General features: G+C 49.6%; 1 protein-coding gene across 3 annotated transcripts in view; it reads left to right on the forward strand.

Moving 5' to 3' along the window:
* Positions 1-14,507, forward strand: part of SYN3 (synapsin III) — a 487,071-nt gene extending 472,564 nt beyond the window's left edge. For 2 of the 3 annotated variants that reach the window (XM_010853361.1, XM_010853360.1), the window contains 4 exons: positions 4,260-4,394; positions 5,353-5,440; positions 9,140-9,428; positions 13,003-14,507. In XM_010853361.1, coding sequence (XP_010851663.1) covers positions 4,260-4,394; positions 5,353-5,440; positions 9,140-9,428; positions 13,003-13,135 — 645 coding nt within the window. In that variant the 3' untranslated portion in view covers positions 13,136-14,507. The remainder of the gene's footprint in view (positions 1-4,259; positions 4,395-5,352; positions 5,441-9,139; positions 9,429-13,002) is intronic. The other variant, XM_010853363.1, reaches the window with a different exon arrangement.
* Positions 14,508-15,244: the final 737 nt, after the last annotated feature.

Genomic DNA, 15,244 nt, shown 5'->3' on the forward strand with positions numbered 1-15,244 from the left:
CTGCTCACACACCACCACCACCCCCACCAGTCCCTCCGGTACTTCCCTTCTGCGGCCTTCTCCTCACACCACAGCAGAGGGGCGGTGCTGACACACGGCCAAGACACGTGAGGGAGCGCCCTGCGGCTGCCCCCTCCCCTGGGTGTGGGCAGTTAATGGGAAGCACATGGCTGGGATGACCGCGAGAGCCAGCTAATGCTCCAGCCCAGCGTGTCTGCACCACTCCCAGGACCCACAGTGAGCCAGGACCAGTGACCGGAGGGGTGGGAGCCCCGCTGGTCTCCTCCTGCCATGCCAGGAAGGCATTCCTCCCACCCTGAGCCCCTAGACTGACCAGCTCGGAGGTGGAGGGGAGGGAGGCCAGGGTGGGCACAGCCCTTCTGCCCACTCTTGGCCCAAGGAAGGCCCGGTAACTTCCAGGGATGAGTTACCATCTATATTAGCAAGTTCAGTCTTACTCTAGAAAACAACTCTCAGGAGTTCCTGCAGTCCAGTGGTTAAGACTCCATGCTTGAATGCACGGAATGTGGGTTTGATCCCTGGTCAGGGAACTAAGATCCCACATGCCATGTGGCACAGTCAAAAAAAAAAACTCTCCCCTCAAGTCCAGTGGCCACCATACCTGAAATCCCCCCAGCAGCCCCTTCTCAGGGGACACTGTAGGGGCCAGGAGCGGAGCCACCATCCCGCACACTTGCTTCCGAGTCAGACCCAGGCTGCTCCCTGGAGGAATGAGGTGCCCAGCTTCCTGAGGACGCCTGAGTGCTTCAGATCCATGCCCAGGGCGCTGCATCTCCGGAATCCCTCCCTGGCCCTCCTGCCTCTGCGTCTCCTCATGGGACCACCAGACATGAACTCAGCTTTAACACACACGTGGTCACTGATCCATTCACCCATTCATTCACCCATTCATTCACCCATTCATTCATTCACTGTTGAGGTCCTCCTCTGGGCACCAGCCCTCCATTCAGGCGATGGGGATACGGCAGGGTAGCAGGGACTCTGCTCTGGAGCTTCCATTCAGAGAGGGGCCTGCAGTCAGCAGATGAAGGACTCCGGGGCTGCTTCCCCCTCTCTTCTGTGAGTTTAGTTCCTTCTCTCTCACTTGAGCATTATCTCTGCCCCTGAGAGCTCCTGCCTCTCTGAGTTTCCTCAACTTTCACTCATAGGAAACAAAAGTTTGTACCCGTGGGCCCAGGCTCCCTGCCTCCAGACATTCAGAGGGTCAGGTATGAAAGACCTTCCACATTTGAAAAGAAAATCGTGGGTTTGGACTTTAAAAAAACAAGAAAACAACTTCTCAAAAATGTATCGGGAGGGAAAGAATGGCTTTTCAGACTTTTTCTTTTTCTCTCAGAAACGTTACAGAGTGGTTTCCCTTGCTTTTTGGTTTAGAGTAGGGGAAGGGAGATAGGGAGCTTTTTACCAGGAAGATAAAAGGTATTTTAAAAAACAAAGACAGGATCCAAAAATACTGATTTCCTTAGCCACCTCTGTGGTGAGAACATAACATTTGTGGGACATGTTTTGTGAAGATCCTCACAGTGAAATACTCAGGGGAAAGACCCTTGAACTTGTCCTCCATGACTTGTCCAGGGAATGACATTGCTCACTGGAAAAATGCTTCCCTGGGGAGACCCGAATGTCCACTTCCTTTAGCTGTGTCCACCGTGGGGACCGCAAAGTGCTCTGACCTCAGGTTCATTGTGGCGGCTGTTTTCCACTGTAGCGAACATAGGAAACAGAAACCAGAACAAAAAAAGAGTGGGCAGGCAGGGCCAGGAAGAGAAAGGCCAGAGCTGCGCACACTGAGGCGCCACAGCCATCGCTCAGCTCAGCCCACACTGACTGAGAGACTGTCCACGTGCCGGGCAATGGGATCCAGGAAGCCAAGGACCCAGGCCCAACCCACAGGGAGCTCAGTTTGCTAATACAATCTGCATTCACATCCTTGAGTTTGCTTTTCAGCTTCCCAACCATAGTAGGGCTTCCCTGGTGGCTCAGTGGTAAAGAATCCACCTGCAATGCAGGAGACACGGGTATGATCCCTGGATCAGGAAGATCCCCTGCAGAAGGAAATGGCTGCTGCTGCGGCTGCTGCTAAGTCGCTTCAGTCGTGTCCAACTCTGTGCGACCCCATAGATGGCAGCCCACCAGGCTCCCCCGTCCCTGGGGTTCTCCAGGCAAGAACACTGGAGTGGGTTGCCATTTCCTTCTCCAATTCATGAAAGTGAAAAGTGAAAGTGAAGTCGCTCAGTCGTGTCTGACTCCTAGCGACCCCATGGACTGCAGCCCACCAGGCCCCTCCATCCATGGGATTTTCCAGGCAAGAGTACTGGAGTGGGTTGCCATTGCCTAATGGCAACCCACTCCAATATTCTTGCTTGGCAAATCCCATGGACAGAGGAGCCCGGCAGGCTACAGTCCCTGGGGTCGCAAAGAATTGGACATGACTTAGCTACTAAACAGCAACAACTATAGTAGGTGCTTTAGATTAATGCACTCCTAAAAGTCTCAGATGCAAGGGTCTTCGCAGCTGCCCAACCCCCTCAGGTTATAGTTGAGGAAAACAACAGGCCCACAGATGAGAAGTGAGCTACCAAGATCATACCACGAGTCCCTAGGAGAACCAGAGCCTGGAAGCCAGGTCTCCCATTCCTAGTTCTTACTCAGAGCTGTTCGGTGATTGTTGAGATGTAGAAGGAGTGCTCCCAGTCTGTCCTGGGACTTGCTACTTCTTTGACCCTCAGCTTTCCCATTGTGATAAGGGCAGTAACGGTACCTATCTCAAAGAGATACTCTGAGATTTATGTGAGCTCTCCACCCAGTGCTTCGAACAGCACCTGGCACCTAGTAAAGCCATACAGCTCTTACTAGTATCCTTATCGATATGAGCAGGACTTGTCCTTCCATTCAGCAGGTACTTACCAAGGGCACACCTGTCTGGACACAGGGCCCATCCCCAAGCCAGGGGTGGTCGGGTTGGGGAGACACAAACAGGAGATGGTGAGACAGCCAAAGCAAGGATGGCAGGAGTGCCTAGAAGGCGTCGCAGAGGAAGGACCAGCTAGATGTTCCTGACAGATGAGAAGCGCTAGCCAGGTAGAGAGTGGGCAGAGTCAATGGCCTACCTGCCCAAGGACCTGGATGGGAGACAGAACCTGCTGAGTCCAGAGCTTGGGAAAAGGGGAAACCAGATGGAGAATTAGATGGCGGTGAGCTGGGGGAACAGGCTGGGTTCCTATAGCTGGGGAGGAGACAGAGAGCCCACCAAGGCCCCACCCTCCACCAACCCACCCAAGACCTTCTACCTCTGTCCATGCCTAGGGAACCACCTGGATCACTGGCCTACATGCCTTTGGGCAAGCCCTTCCCATCTCTGGGCCTTGGTTTCTCCATCTGCCAAAAGAGTGGATGCACAAATATGATCACTCAGCATGCATGCATGCCAAGTCACTTCTGCCGTGTCTGACTCTTTGCGACCCCATGGACTGTAACCCACAAGGCTCTTCTGTCCATGGGATTCTCCAGGCAAGAATACTGGAGTGGGTTGCCATGCCCTCCTCCAGGGGATCTTCCCCACCCAGGGATCGAACTCGCATCTCTTACATCCCCTGCATTGGCAGCCAGGTTCTTCACCACCAGCACCACCTGGGAAGCCCCTGATCTCTCAGGGCCCCTCCAATTACAAGTGTGCCTCCTTTGAGAAGCAGCCTTCTCCCTGTGGAAGAAATTTCTCTGCAGTTTATTCTGCTAGAGTTCCAGAGAACAGGCCTCGCCTCTTCCCTCTTCTCTCCGAATCTTGAGTTGACTGCAACCCGTGTCATTTTTTGATCATAATTGAGCCCCTTCCTTCACTGCTTCCGGCTTTGTGGAAAACCTTGACCTTGGGCCAAAGTTCAGGAAGCTGGCCCCAATCCTGGGTAGGGGCCGAGGTGGGAAAGGAGGGGGCAGAGACCGGCTCCCCAAAGAAAAGAGCAGAAAAGGTCAGCAAAGGCTCCCCGCCCTTGGTCGCATGTCTAAGGCCCAGCAAATGCAGACTGAATTGAACTGAGTCCAGGGAGTTGATTTAGACTGAACTGCGGGAAATCGGCTGTCTCCACGGGGGTCATTTCCAGCCGAGGCGCTGGGCTGGAGATTTGCATGGAGAACACTGCCATCTAGTGTTCACTTCTGTCCTGAGGTCTGAGCCCACCCTCCTGGGATGCGCTGCTCAGCTGCCAAGCTCCCCTCCTTCAGGACTCCTTTCTCGCCCACAGGTGATGGACAGCTCAATGCCTCTGATTGGAGAGCACGTGGAAGAGGACAAGCAGCTGATGGCCGACCTTGTCATCTCCAAAATGAGCCAACTCCTGATGCCAGGGGGCACGGTGCCCTCGCCCCTGAGGCCTTGGGTGAGAGAGTGTATAGTCATGAGAGATGCTTGGCCGTCTCGGAGGGGGTGCCCTGATCCAGAGGAGATGCACCCAGGGAGGAACCGACCTGGAGAGAAAGAAATGGGGTGTGGGTGGGGCTGGGCTTGGGGGAGAGTTTGTACCCCTGCTCCTGACAGGGACATTTGGGAGGCTCTGAGGGGCCTTTCTTCTCTCTGCCACCCTGGAGAGAAAAATGTGGTCTCAACTTGGCTTTGAGTGTCTGCAGGCAGAGATTATTATCATAGAAAACCAGATGTCCCCTCTGTGCCCTCCCTCCCAGGCCTGAATGGTGAGCAGGGTGTGTGTGTGTGTGCGCGTGCACACGCACTTATGCCCACATGTACACACATGCCCTTTGTGTGCTCCCAGGGCACTGGTCAGCAGGGACTCTTGTGTCTTCCATTTGCTCATCTTCCAACCTCTTCACGCTAACACAGAGCTCCTGTCTTCCCTGATCCTCACCATGGGTTACCAGATGATTCTCCAAAGAATTTGCTAGATCTCCAGCTTTCTGGAAAAGCAAGTCTCAAAACCTGATCCCCCTTTTCCCCCCTCAAAACAAATCTGTTATAACAGATGTCAGAAAGATGCTTGTTCTCAAGAAGGCCACTGGCTTGGAGAGGGCACGGGGCAGCCTTCTCCACTGGAAATGTTCTGTCTTGACCTGCTTGGTGATTACACAGATGTCTCCATGTGTAGAAACTATTTGTGCTGTGCACATTATGTAAGTTTTACCTCAGTGACGATGGAGAAGGAAATGGCAACCCACTCCAGTATTCTTGCCTGGAGAATCCCATAGACAGAGGAGCCTGGCGGGCTACAGTCCATTACACAACTGAGCACCTCAATAACAAACATGTTTACAAATCCTGCCCTCCCACCCAGGAAGTGAATGGCTGTAGTGGCCACAGCAGTCTTCTTTTCTCTTCTGCTTTAGGCTCCTCAGACTAAACCAGCAAAATCCCCTGGGCAAGCCCAACTGGGTCCTCCACTTGGACAACCCCAGCCACGGCCACCCACACAAGGTAGGACCCACGACGAGCCACCCACCAAGAGAAACCATCCAGGCAAGGATGCTGAAATGCACTGAGGGATCCACATGTGACTTCCAAAAAGGCACTCTGAAAAACTCCATGTTCATACTTAATTACCAGACTTATTCCCTTGCTCTGTGTGCAGAATGAATGAGACCATGAGGTTGTCACTCCCTTAAAGTCAGGAAAGGAGGGAAGAAAGACCGAAAGTAAATGTATTAAGTACCTAATATGTGCCAGGCCCTATGCTAGGGACTTTCCCATTTATGGTCTCATTTTCAGCTTCCTAAAGTGTCAGCAATGAAAACAGGGGTATTTCCTTTTTACAGAGGTAGCTGTTGAGGCTTTGTGCAAGGAAGCACAAGAAAATGGCATGTTTACAAGTCTGGTCTTTCAGATCTTCTAGAAAGTGCCTGCTTCCTAGCCGGTAGCAGTGCCTGATTATAGATTTATGAGCCAACCAGCAAGAGTGAGAAAAATGGAACATTACATAGAACCTTGTCAATTCGAATCATTCCTCAAAAATATCCCAGTATTACTAAGTAAATGCCACCATTTATCAGAGAATGTATGAACTGTTGATGACAAGATGAAAGGAGACTGTGGCAGTAACTAACCCCTTCTCTTGGGCTGCCAGCTGCTCGAGTGTTCTCACGCTCAGGCCTGGGGCAAAAGTCACCCATGTCCTCTCTCGATGTCAGAACCTTCCAGGCACCCTCATGGCTCTAGTGCCAGCTTAGGGCCTCAGGTCAGCTTCACCCCAAGATGCCAGGCCAGGCATTTTCACGGTGATTTTTTAAGGACCTGCTTTAAGACCCATCGGAAAGAAAGCACTGCTATCACACTGGGACCTTCCCAGGCGCCTTTATCAAAGTAATGGATTCATTGCTTCTTGGGAAAATCAGCCTTGGGCAGCAAAGGGCTTCCTCTTCCACAGGTCTTATATAAAACACCCATTCATCCTTCTCGTCTGTGCTTCTCTTCCTGGAAAAGCAGAAAGCGTTTAAGAAAAGGGAAATTGCAGGACTTACACAACTGCGTGCCAGTGAACACTGGGTTCTTCTTCAGGCAGATGAACACGTTTGAATCTACTTACAGTGTCTCCCTCTGGCAGACTTAGGCAAGCTACCTCACTTCTCAGAGGCTCAGTTTCCACAGTGATGAAGGAGGAAATGACATCTGCCTGTTTAGTAAGGGGGAGCTGCCTGTGAGATAATGCAAGAGAAGCAGTTCTAACTAGCAAGGTGTCCCATTGTGGAGGTAGTGCTTAGTAGATGCTAGTAATTTACTGCTAATAACCATCAGTCATGTCCGACTCTTTGGGACGCCATGGACTATAACCCACCAGGTTCCTCTGTCCATGGAATTCTCCAGGCAAGAATACTGGAAGGGGTTGCCATTCCCTCCTCCAGGGTATCTTCCCTAACTCAAGAGTCAAACCCAGGTCTCTTGCATTGCAGGCAGATTCTTTACTGCCTGAGCCATCAGGGACTTTAACTGTTAAAAGCTCACTATTAGAGACTTCCTACGCAATCCAGAGGATTGCACTCCACCTCAGGGAGTGCAGTGGAACTAAGATCCCACGTGCCACACAGTGTGCCAAAAAAAAGAAAATCTGGGTCCAAAGAGATGTCAAGTAGATGGAGAAACAGGATAGGGACCTCAAAAGGAGACAAAAGGGATTATCAAAACCTTTGAGGCCAGCAAGGATGCCAAGAACTTTATTCTTACTGGATTTTTCTGTAAGGAAAGCAGTTATGCTGATATAAAGAGACACTGCCAGAATAAACTCTTATATTTTTTAAAACTCACTATTAATAATTTGTGTCTTACTAAGCTTCCCTGCTGACTCAGTGGTAAAGAATCCAACTGTCAATACAGGAAACATGAGCTCGATCGCTGGGTCAGGAAGATCCCCTGGAGAAGGTAATGGCAACCCACTCTAGTACTCTTGCCTGGGAAAATCCCATGGACAGAGGAGCCCGGTGGGCTACAGTCCATGAGGGTCACAAAGAGTTGACCACAACTTAGTGACTAAACAACAACTACAAACAACACAACGATGATAATATACACATTGTTCTTAATGACGTCATCGTTAAGAATACTTAGGACCACCGCAGCCCACTGTCCTCCTGCCAGGCGATAATTCTTTGCTTATAGAATGTTCAAAAATGACTGATTCATCACCCCGCCAGGCTCTGGCTGTGCCTCTGCCCTACCGTCTCCTTTCCCACTCTACCCCAGGACTTACTTTTTCAGCCACATTTGCACAGAGCGCTTCTAAAACAGAGAGCTACTGTATTCTTGCTTCCTCTACGGCTCAGAGTAGAGACACGCTCGATAAATAAAGAGATATTATTTTAAGGGACAGGAGGCTAAACATACTTTTAGTGAGTTGAAAAACAATCAATTAAAAACAAATTAGGATAATTAAAGAAAATACTCATTGAATTAACATTTAGAGTAAAAATAACAGGGCTAATTAAAACACAATGCTTTCATGGAGTTCCCAAATTAACAAGATCACATTATTAACTTGTTTTTTGAACTCACTACTCATTTTCAACTCAGTGAAAGTGAAGTTCTCTTCTAAGGAACCTCATCATCTTTTAGCACTGATCCTGTGCTAAAGCAAATACTAAGCAAATACTATCTACATATAAGTTAATTTTTTTTCTATGTGCTCAAACAAAAAGTATTATTATTTTTTTTTTTTTGCTTTGCCAAGAAGCTGAAAGAAAATTACTAGTCTCTTGGTGAATCTCATCTGTATAATAGGGACTAAATGAATAGTTAATAAATGAATGAATAAGAGTCCAGATTTTCTAAGATACTAATCAGCCTTGAGGGGCAGAGTGTTGGGGAAAGAGGGGAGATTTAAGATAAAACTAGAAAACATATTTTTTTGGACCTATGGTGAGTTTAACAAAACAAAAAAGCAAACTAACATTTAAAAATGAGAAGCTTTTACATAAAATCCAGATTTCCAGCTCCTGTGACGGAGTAGGAGCTCTAGAAACAGTGGGCAGCTATGTGGCAAATGCCACTGACGCTTAGTAACACCTGCTCCCTTAGTGACACTGGCTTCCCGGAGGGTGCTAGCAATAACAAGCCCACCTTCCAGTAAAGGAGAAGTAAGAGATGCGGTTTCCATCCCTGAGTCAGATCGCCTGGAGGAGGGCATGACAACCCACTCCAGTATTCTTGCAGGATACTGGGAATCCCATGGACAGAGGAGCCTGGCGGGCTACAGTCCATGGGATCGCAGAGTCAGACACAACTGAGTGACTTAGCATGCATAGCCTGCTCCCTTGGACAGGGCAAGGACTCCTTCCTTTGCCTCAGGCATGTATTTTTATACATGTCAAAATGTAATTAACCCACAAATACTGTTCTATAAGCTGCTTTCTGTCTAGTAGTCTATATTAATATTTAGCATATATTATCAACAGCATCCCATGGCATTTAATATTGTTCTGCCACATCATACATGATGACCATAGCGCATTCCATTACATGAATGTATCTTAACGCTCCAGTCAGTTCCCCTACAGTTGCACGTTTGTATTGTTTTCAGTTTTTCACTGGCAGGAAGAACCCTGTAATGAACGTCCTCAAAGTGACACCTTTGCACAGCCTTATTTATCCTAAAAGAATTTGAATGGAATCATTTTTTATTCCCTGTAGGGGGCCCTCGCCCAGCTCAGTCTCCTCAGCCCCCAAGATCTGGGAGCCCCTCCCAACAGAGGCTCTCCCCACAAGGCCAGCAACCCCTGAGCCCTCAGTCTGGATCGCCACAGCAGAGATCGCCAGGGTCTCCCCAGCTCTCCCGTGCATCTGGAGGCAGCTCTCCAAACCAGGCCCCCAAGTCGAGCGCACCCCTTACCTCGCAGCCCCGGCCTCCTGTGCAGGGCCGCAGCGCCTCCCAACAGGGCGAAGAGGCCAAGAAGCCAGCATCACCCCATCCCCATCTCAAGTAAGTGCTTTGGGACCCGGGAAGGGCTGAGAGTGGACTTGCGGTGTGGGTGGAGCTGGGCCGGCTCAGGGCTGGGGACTCAGAGCAAGACCCACTAAGGCCTCACCCCAGCTTTGAATGGGCAAAAGGAGGCCTAGAGGATGGAACCTGGTGGGCAGGCAGGACCTAGCAAGGCCCGAGCATAGGTTAGGCCCCACTGTGATCCTCCATGTGTACCTGCATCAGGTACTCCTTGCTGCATAACAAACCACCCTGAAACTTAGTGGCTTAAGAAAGCAGCCATTTTCTTTGTTCATAGTTTTTTTTCATTTAGTCACTTGTACTGAGTTTGGTTTAGCTGGGAGGATCTCCCGATGGTCTCTCCTGGAGAGTTACCAAATAAAATGCAGGATGCCCAATTAGATTTGAATTTCAGACAATGAATAATTTGGAGTGTATGCCTTCAAATATTGCATGTGCTTAATTGCTCAGTCATGTCTGACTCTTTGCTACCCCATGGACTGTAGCCTGCCAGGCTCCTCTGTTCATGGGATTCTCTAGGCAAGAACACTGGAGTGGGTTGCCATGCCCTCCTCCAGGGGATCTTCCCAACCCAGGGATCAAACCCAGATCTCCCGCACTGCAGGCACATTCTTTACTGTCTGAGCCACCAGGGAAGCCAAATATTGCACGGGTTAGACCTATATTCAAAAAGTTTTTTTTTAATCTGAATTTCAAACTTAACTGGCTGTCGTGTATGCTTACTAAATCTAGCAACCCTGCTCTCCTGGGATTGCTCATAGGGCTGTAGTTATCTGCCACTTACCTGCGGCTGGACAGTCCAAGAGGGCTTCTGCACACATCTGGATATTGGTGTCGCCTGTCAGCCGAGCCTCTCTCTCTCCTGGGGCCTCATCGTCCAGCAGGCTGGACCCAGCTCCCTTATGTGGTAGAATTACTTTCCAAAACGGCAAAAGTAGAAGCTTCGAGGCCTCTCAAGGTTCAGCCTTAGAAGCTGCACGATGTCATTTCATCCCATCATAGGCTTTTGATAAAAACAAGTCACATGGTCAAGCCCAGATTAAAAAGGTGGGAAAATAGACTCCTTTTTAAAACCGTATTTATCGGGCTGTGTCGGGCCTTAGTTGCAGCATGCGGGATCTTTGTTGTGTCACGCAGGCTCAGGAGTTATGGCGCATAGGCTTAAGTTGCTCCTCGGCATGTGGGATCTTAGTTCCCTGACCAGGGATCGAACCCATGTCTCCTGCATTGCAGGACGGATTCTTAACCACTGGACACCAGAGAAGTCCTGGAAATAGACTCGTAATACAAGGACCTGCAAAGTCACCCTGTGAAGGCTAGATGACTGGGATGGGAGGGAAGCTTCCATCCCAGGGCACACATCTGTTCTCTCTCTTGTTTCCTCTCAAGCCCATCTCTTGGTTTGAGGTCGGAGAGAGAGATCCCAAATGTATTTTCTTTGGAAAGTTTTTCCTTTCCTTCAACTCCAAACAAGCTAACCATAAGTTTTCAGAAGAGGTAATATATTCACCTGGTTCAAAGATCTAAAAAATATTGATGTTTTTATTGAAAACCCTACCCCATCTCATTCTCATCCAATGCTTTCCTGCCCCCTGCTCCCCAAAGGTAAGCACTTTTGTTAGTTCTAGCATGTTCCTCCAGTATTCCCTTATGCATATACGGAAATATATGTTCTGTTTCCTCCTCCCACTTATTTACACAATCAGCAGTGTTCACTATCCACGCCATTCGCTCCTTGCTTTTACATTTAGCAATGCATTCTGGAGCTCTTCCACGCAGGTCATTAACATTTTATCCTTTTCACAGCTGTATAATTATTCCACTGTGTAATTATACTGCAATTTATCTAACTAATCCACTGTAAATGGAAATTTGGTTTTCTCTTACGAAGAAGGCAGCAGTGAATGGCCTTAAAAACAAGCTTTTTCTTACATGTGCAGGATCAACTGTATAGAAAATACCTGAAATGGTATTGTTGGATCAAAGGATAAAAGCATTTTTAGCTTAGTAATATTAGCAAGTGGTCCTCCAGCAGCAGGCATAGAGGTTGACAGCACAGACTCTAGAGTCAGACCACCTTTGGGTTCAGTTTGAAGTCTGCCACTTAAAAGCTGCCTGACCTCAGAAAAAAGTTACTTAACCTCTCTGTGCCTAAACTTCTTCACATGCAAAAGGGCAATAGTATTTACCCCACACGGTTATTATAAGAATTAAAATGAGTGTTTGCACATTTGGTGCTCAGAATGCTGCTGGCTCCATACACGTATATCTTTGGCTGCCTCTCACATGTCAAAAGATGCAGCCCAGCTAACCATAGCACAGACAAAGGCTCTGGAACTTGAGCCAGGTTTGAGCGCTAACCTTGTAGTAGCCTAGCTGTGTGGGTGTGTTACTCAGTCACGTCTGACTCTTTGAGACCCCATGAACTGTAGCCCCCAGCCTCCTCTGTCCATGGAATTCTCCAGGCAAGAATACTGGAGTGGGTTGCCATGCCCTCCTCCAATGGATCTTCCTGACCAGGGAGCGAACTCAAGTATCCTGCATTGCAGGCAGATTCTTTACCATCTGAGCCATCAGGGAAGCCCAGCAATCTAGCTAACAACACTTGAATCTCCTGGTTGATGCTCTAAAGTATTATTTGGTTCAATTCAGGTCAACAGGTACCAAACGCCTTAGCAAACACCTACTCTGAACTAGTCTTGAATAACACCCTGGGTGGAAAAAGCAAGGGGTAAAAGATAGCCCTGCTCTGAAGAAGACTTGAGTCACTTAATGTGGTGATAAGAGCCTGCGTGGATCTCTCCTGTCTTTCACCCCCACTAGACTGTGAGCCCCTTGAGGGCAGGGCCTGAATCTCATTCATGTTTGGAGCCCTGTCGCCTGGCATTCGGCTGGCACAAAGAGTCAAACACTGCCTTTCAGATAGGAGGCACTGTGAGAACTCCGAAGCGCATCGGGATGGCCATAAGAGCTTCAGGCAGGGCTGGAGTTGAAGCCCATGGTGTCCGAGCTGCAAGAGGCCTGAGGCTGGGCTGGACCAACCCTCTGTCTCACAGATGAGGGAAAAGAGGCCCCGCTCAGTGACTTTTTTGCCCACAGCTGGAGGAACAGATGGCAGAAAGGGTCTGGAACACAGACCCTCTGATCCCCAAACTGGCGCTGGAACGTATAGGAGGAACAAGCCTAGCCTGCTGCTACCGCACCTTACAGCTTGCCAGGCGGGCGTGTGCACTGAGGCAGGAGAGTGGGCGAGCAGCTCTCCAGCTGTGCCTGACGTCTGAGCAATCTGTTTTTGTGGGAAGAATTTGAGCCTTGGATGCTCCCTGTTCCTTGCTATGAGCCTCAGTTTCTGCACCTTTAAAAAAGGAGGGTCCCAGTAGCCACCTGGGGGGTTAATTGTGTGTGTGGTACAAGTGTGGGGATGCCTGGCTGCTGGGCTCAGTATCCTTGTGGTGATGGGGTTCATCCAGCCGGCTCCCAGGCAGGCCCCAGGACTCATTTCCTGGGGAATCCAGCCATGTCACCCCCAACTTCCTTTGCCTTTCTGTTTCAGCAAATCCCAGTCCCTGACTAACAGCCTCAGCACATCTGACACCTCCCAGCGAGGGACCCCCAGTGAGGACGAGGCTAAGGCCGAGACCATCCGCAACCTGAGGAAGTCTTTCGCCAGCCTGTTCTCTGACTAACCATGGTCAGGCCTCTCCTGCCCCACCCTCCATCTCAGCCTTGGTTCCTGCTGGGAACAGAATGGAGGGCCTGAGAATATCCTTTCCAAATGCCTTTGATCCAGGAACTGAGTTCATGTGTACCCATTTCCCTTTGCCGTGGCGTTCCAGCGTCATCCAGCCAAGCGGTGGGCATTTGAGAGCCTCCAGATTCCTCAAAATGGGCCTTACAGATGGGTGTCACATCCACCTTCCTGCCCAGACGCTTGCTCCCTTGCCTTGTTAACCAAGCGAGACATCAGTGTGACTGGTTCCACATTGCTTGTTAGTGTTTTGCTTGCCTTGGGAAAGGGCCCCCTCTGACCCTTGCCCCCATTTCCATCAAATGCAGATGCTGAAGTCAGACCTCAGCAATGTAGGAGGCAATAACCTTTTGACAGTGTTCTACAAACAAAAGGAGAAAAGCCCAGCCAAGGGAACTTAGCACCCACCCATGTCAGTTCCATCCAAGCTCAAGAGACGGGCCTGCAGACCAGGCAGGCCCAGGCCCCATCACCCCCACCACCAGTGGGTCTTGAGGACCACAGAATGCATTCAGACCATGTGACACGTTGAGCCTTTCAGAACACAACAGAAACAGCGGGGAGGCTTTGCAAGGCCACTCCCACCCAGCATGCTATCCTAAATTGGACAGTGAAGAGCAGACCCCGGGTTCTTTTAGGAATCACTACTAGTTCCCAGAGGGAGAAGATGTCCTCAACTAATCAAGGCCCCTCCACCCATTCTGTGTTACACCACCGTTCAGTCTCTCTGAATTCCCACCGGGAATGCTGTTTCCCCCTCAGGGACACACAAGGAACCATAGACAATGAGCAGACAGATGACACAGGATCAGAAAGTGCGATGACAGTAACTTCTAGCTCAGTGCTTCAGACTGAGCAGCAAGGCATTGGTAGGTTACTCAGTTACAAAAGGGTTCACTGGTCAAATGTGCTTAGGAGATACTGTTTTGGGTTTGTTTTCTGAGCTTGATAGTACCTATATCAAAGGAGTTTGGAATTCCTGTAGTAAAGAAATTAGCTTTAACTTTGTTTAAGCCACACTTATTTGACTAAAAAAGTTAACTGCAGAGCTGGAAAATGTAGCCCTGACTCTCTTCCCAATGCTCTTTCTCCTGCATCAGACTCCTCTGGGGAGGGGGAGGGTTGGGGGGGGTGTCCTGATCACCAAGCACCTGGTGCTAGAAACATCATTGGTGTCAGAACCAGCCTCCTGGTTCTAGAAAGCACTGAGGGTATTAGAACATAGCCACACTGTCCCCTTACATCCCACTTAGCAACTTGAGGGGCTTCCCTGATAGCTCAGTTGGTAAAGAATCCACCTGCAATGCGGGAGCCCTGGGTTCAATCCCTGGAGAAGGGAAAGGCTACCCACTCCAGTATTCTGGCCTGGAGAATTCCATGGACTGCAGTCCATGGGGTTGCAAAGAGCTGGACACAACTGAGCGACTTTCACTTTCACTTGCAACTTGAGACACAGCTTCCCCTTACTGCTCACAGGGAAAGGAGAGAGGGAGGTGAAAATGAAAGCGTCCTTGGCCTGGAGCTGCAATCTGAATAAAAGAATGCAGAGAACTTGTCAGGCAGGTGTAACACCACGGAGCCATGTGTTTTAGGAGATTAAGAAGACAGGAAATACACGAGGCAGTCGTCACTCTCCCACTCTGGAAGTAAGACCAGAAGAAGAAATCAAACTGTCTCACCCAATTCTCACTTGGCAATAAAACAGAGCCCAAAATACACAACGATGTGGTGACAGGCTAGACAAGGTTCCTCAAAGCATAGGACATGGCCATGGGCACAAGTCACTTCATTTCAGGCCAGAGGGCCCAGAACTTCTGCTCATCAGGCCTTGAACCTGTGTCTCTGTCAACCTAAGTGTTTGGAATGCCCCTTGAAGTCAGACCTGCCCTGAGCTGTGTGGGAACACTGCTGCTTGAATGGTGTTGGGGTGGAAGCGTCACACCCAGTGGCCCCATAAACAGTGGTGACATGGCTTACATTGTCCCACTTTCCTGTATGCTGTCCCCTGTCCCTGAAAACATCAGAACATTCAAACACTAGATATTCC

Source organism: Bison bison, unplaced genomic scaffold (assembly GCF_000754665.1).
Source record: "Bison bison bison isolate TAMUID 2011002044 unplaced genomic scaffold, Bison_UMD1.0 scf7180017864327, whole genome shotgun sequence".
Classification (NCBI taxonomy): Eukaryota; Metazoa; Chordata; class Mammalia; order Artiodactyla; family Bovidae; genus Bison; species Bison bison.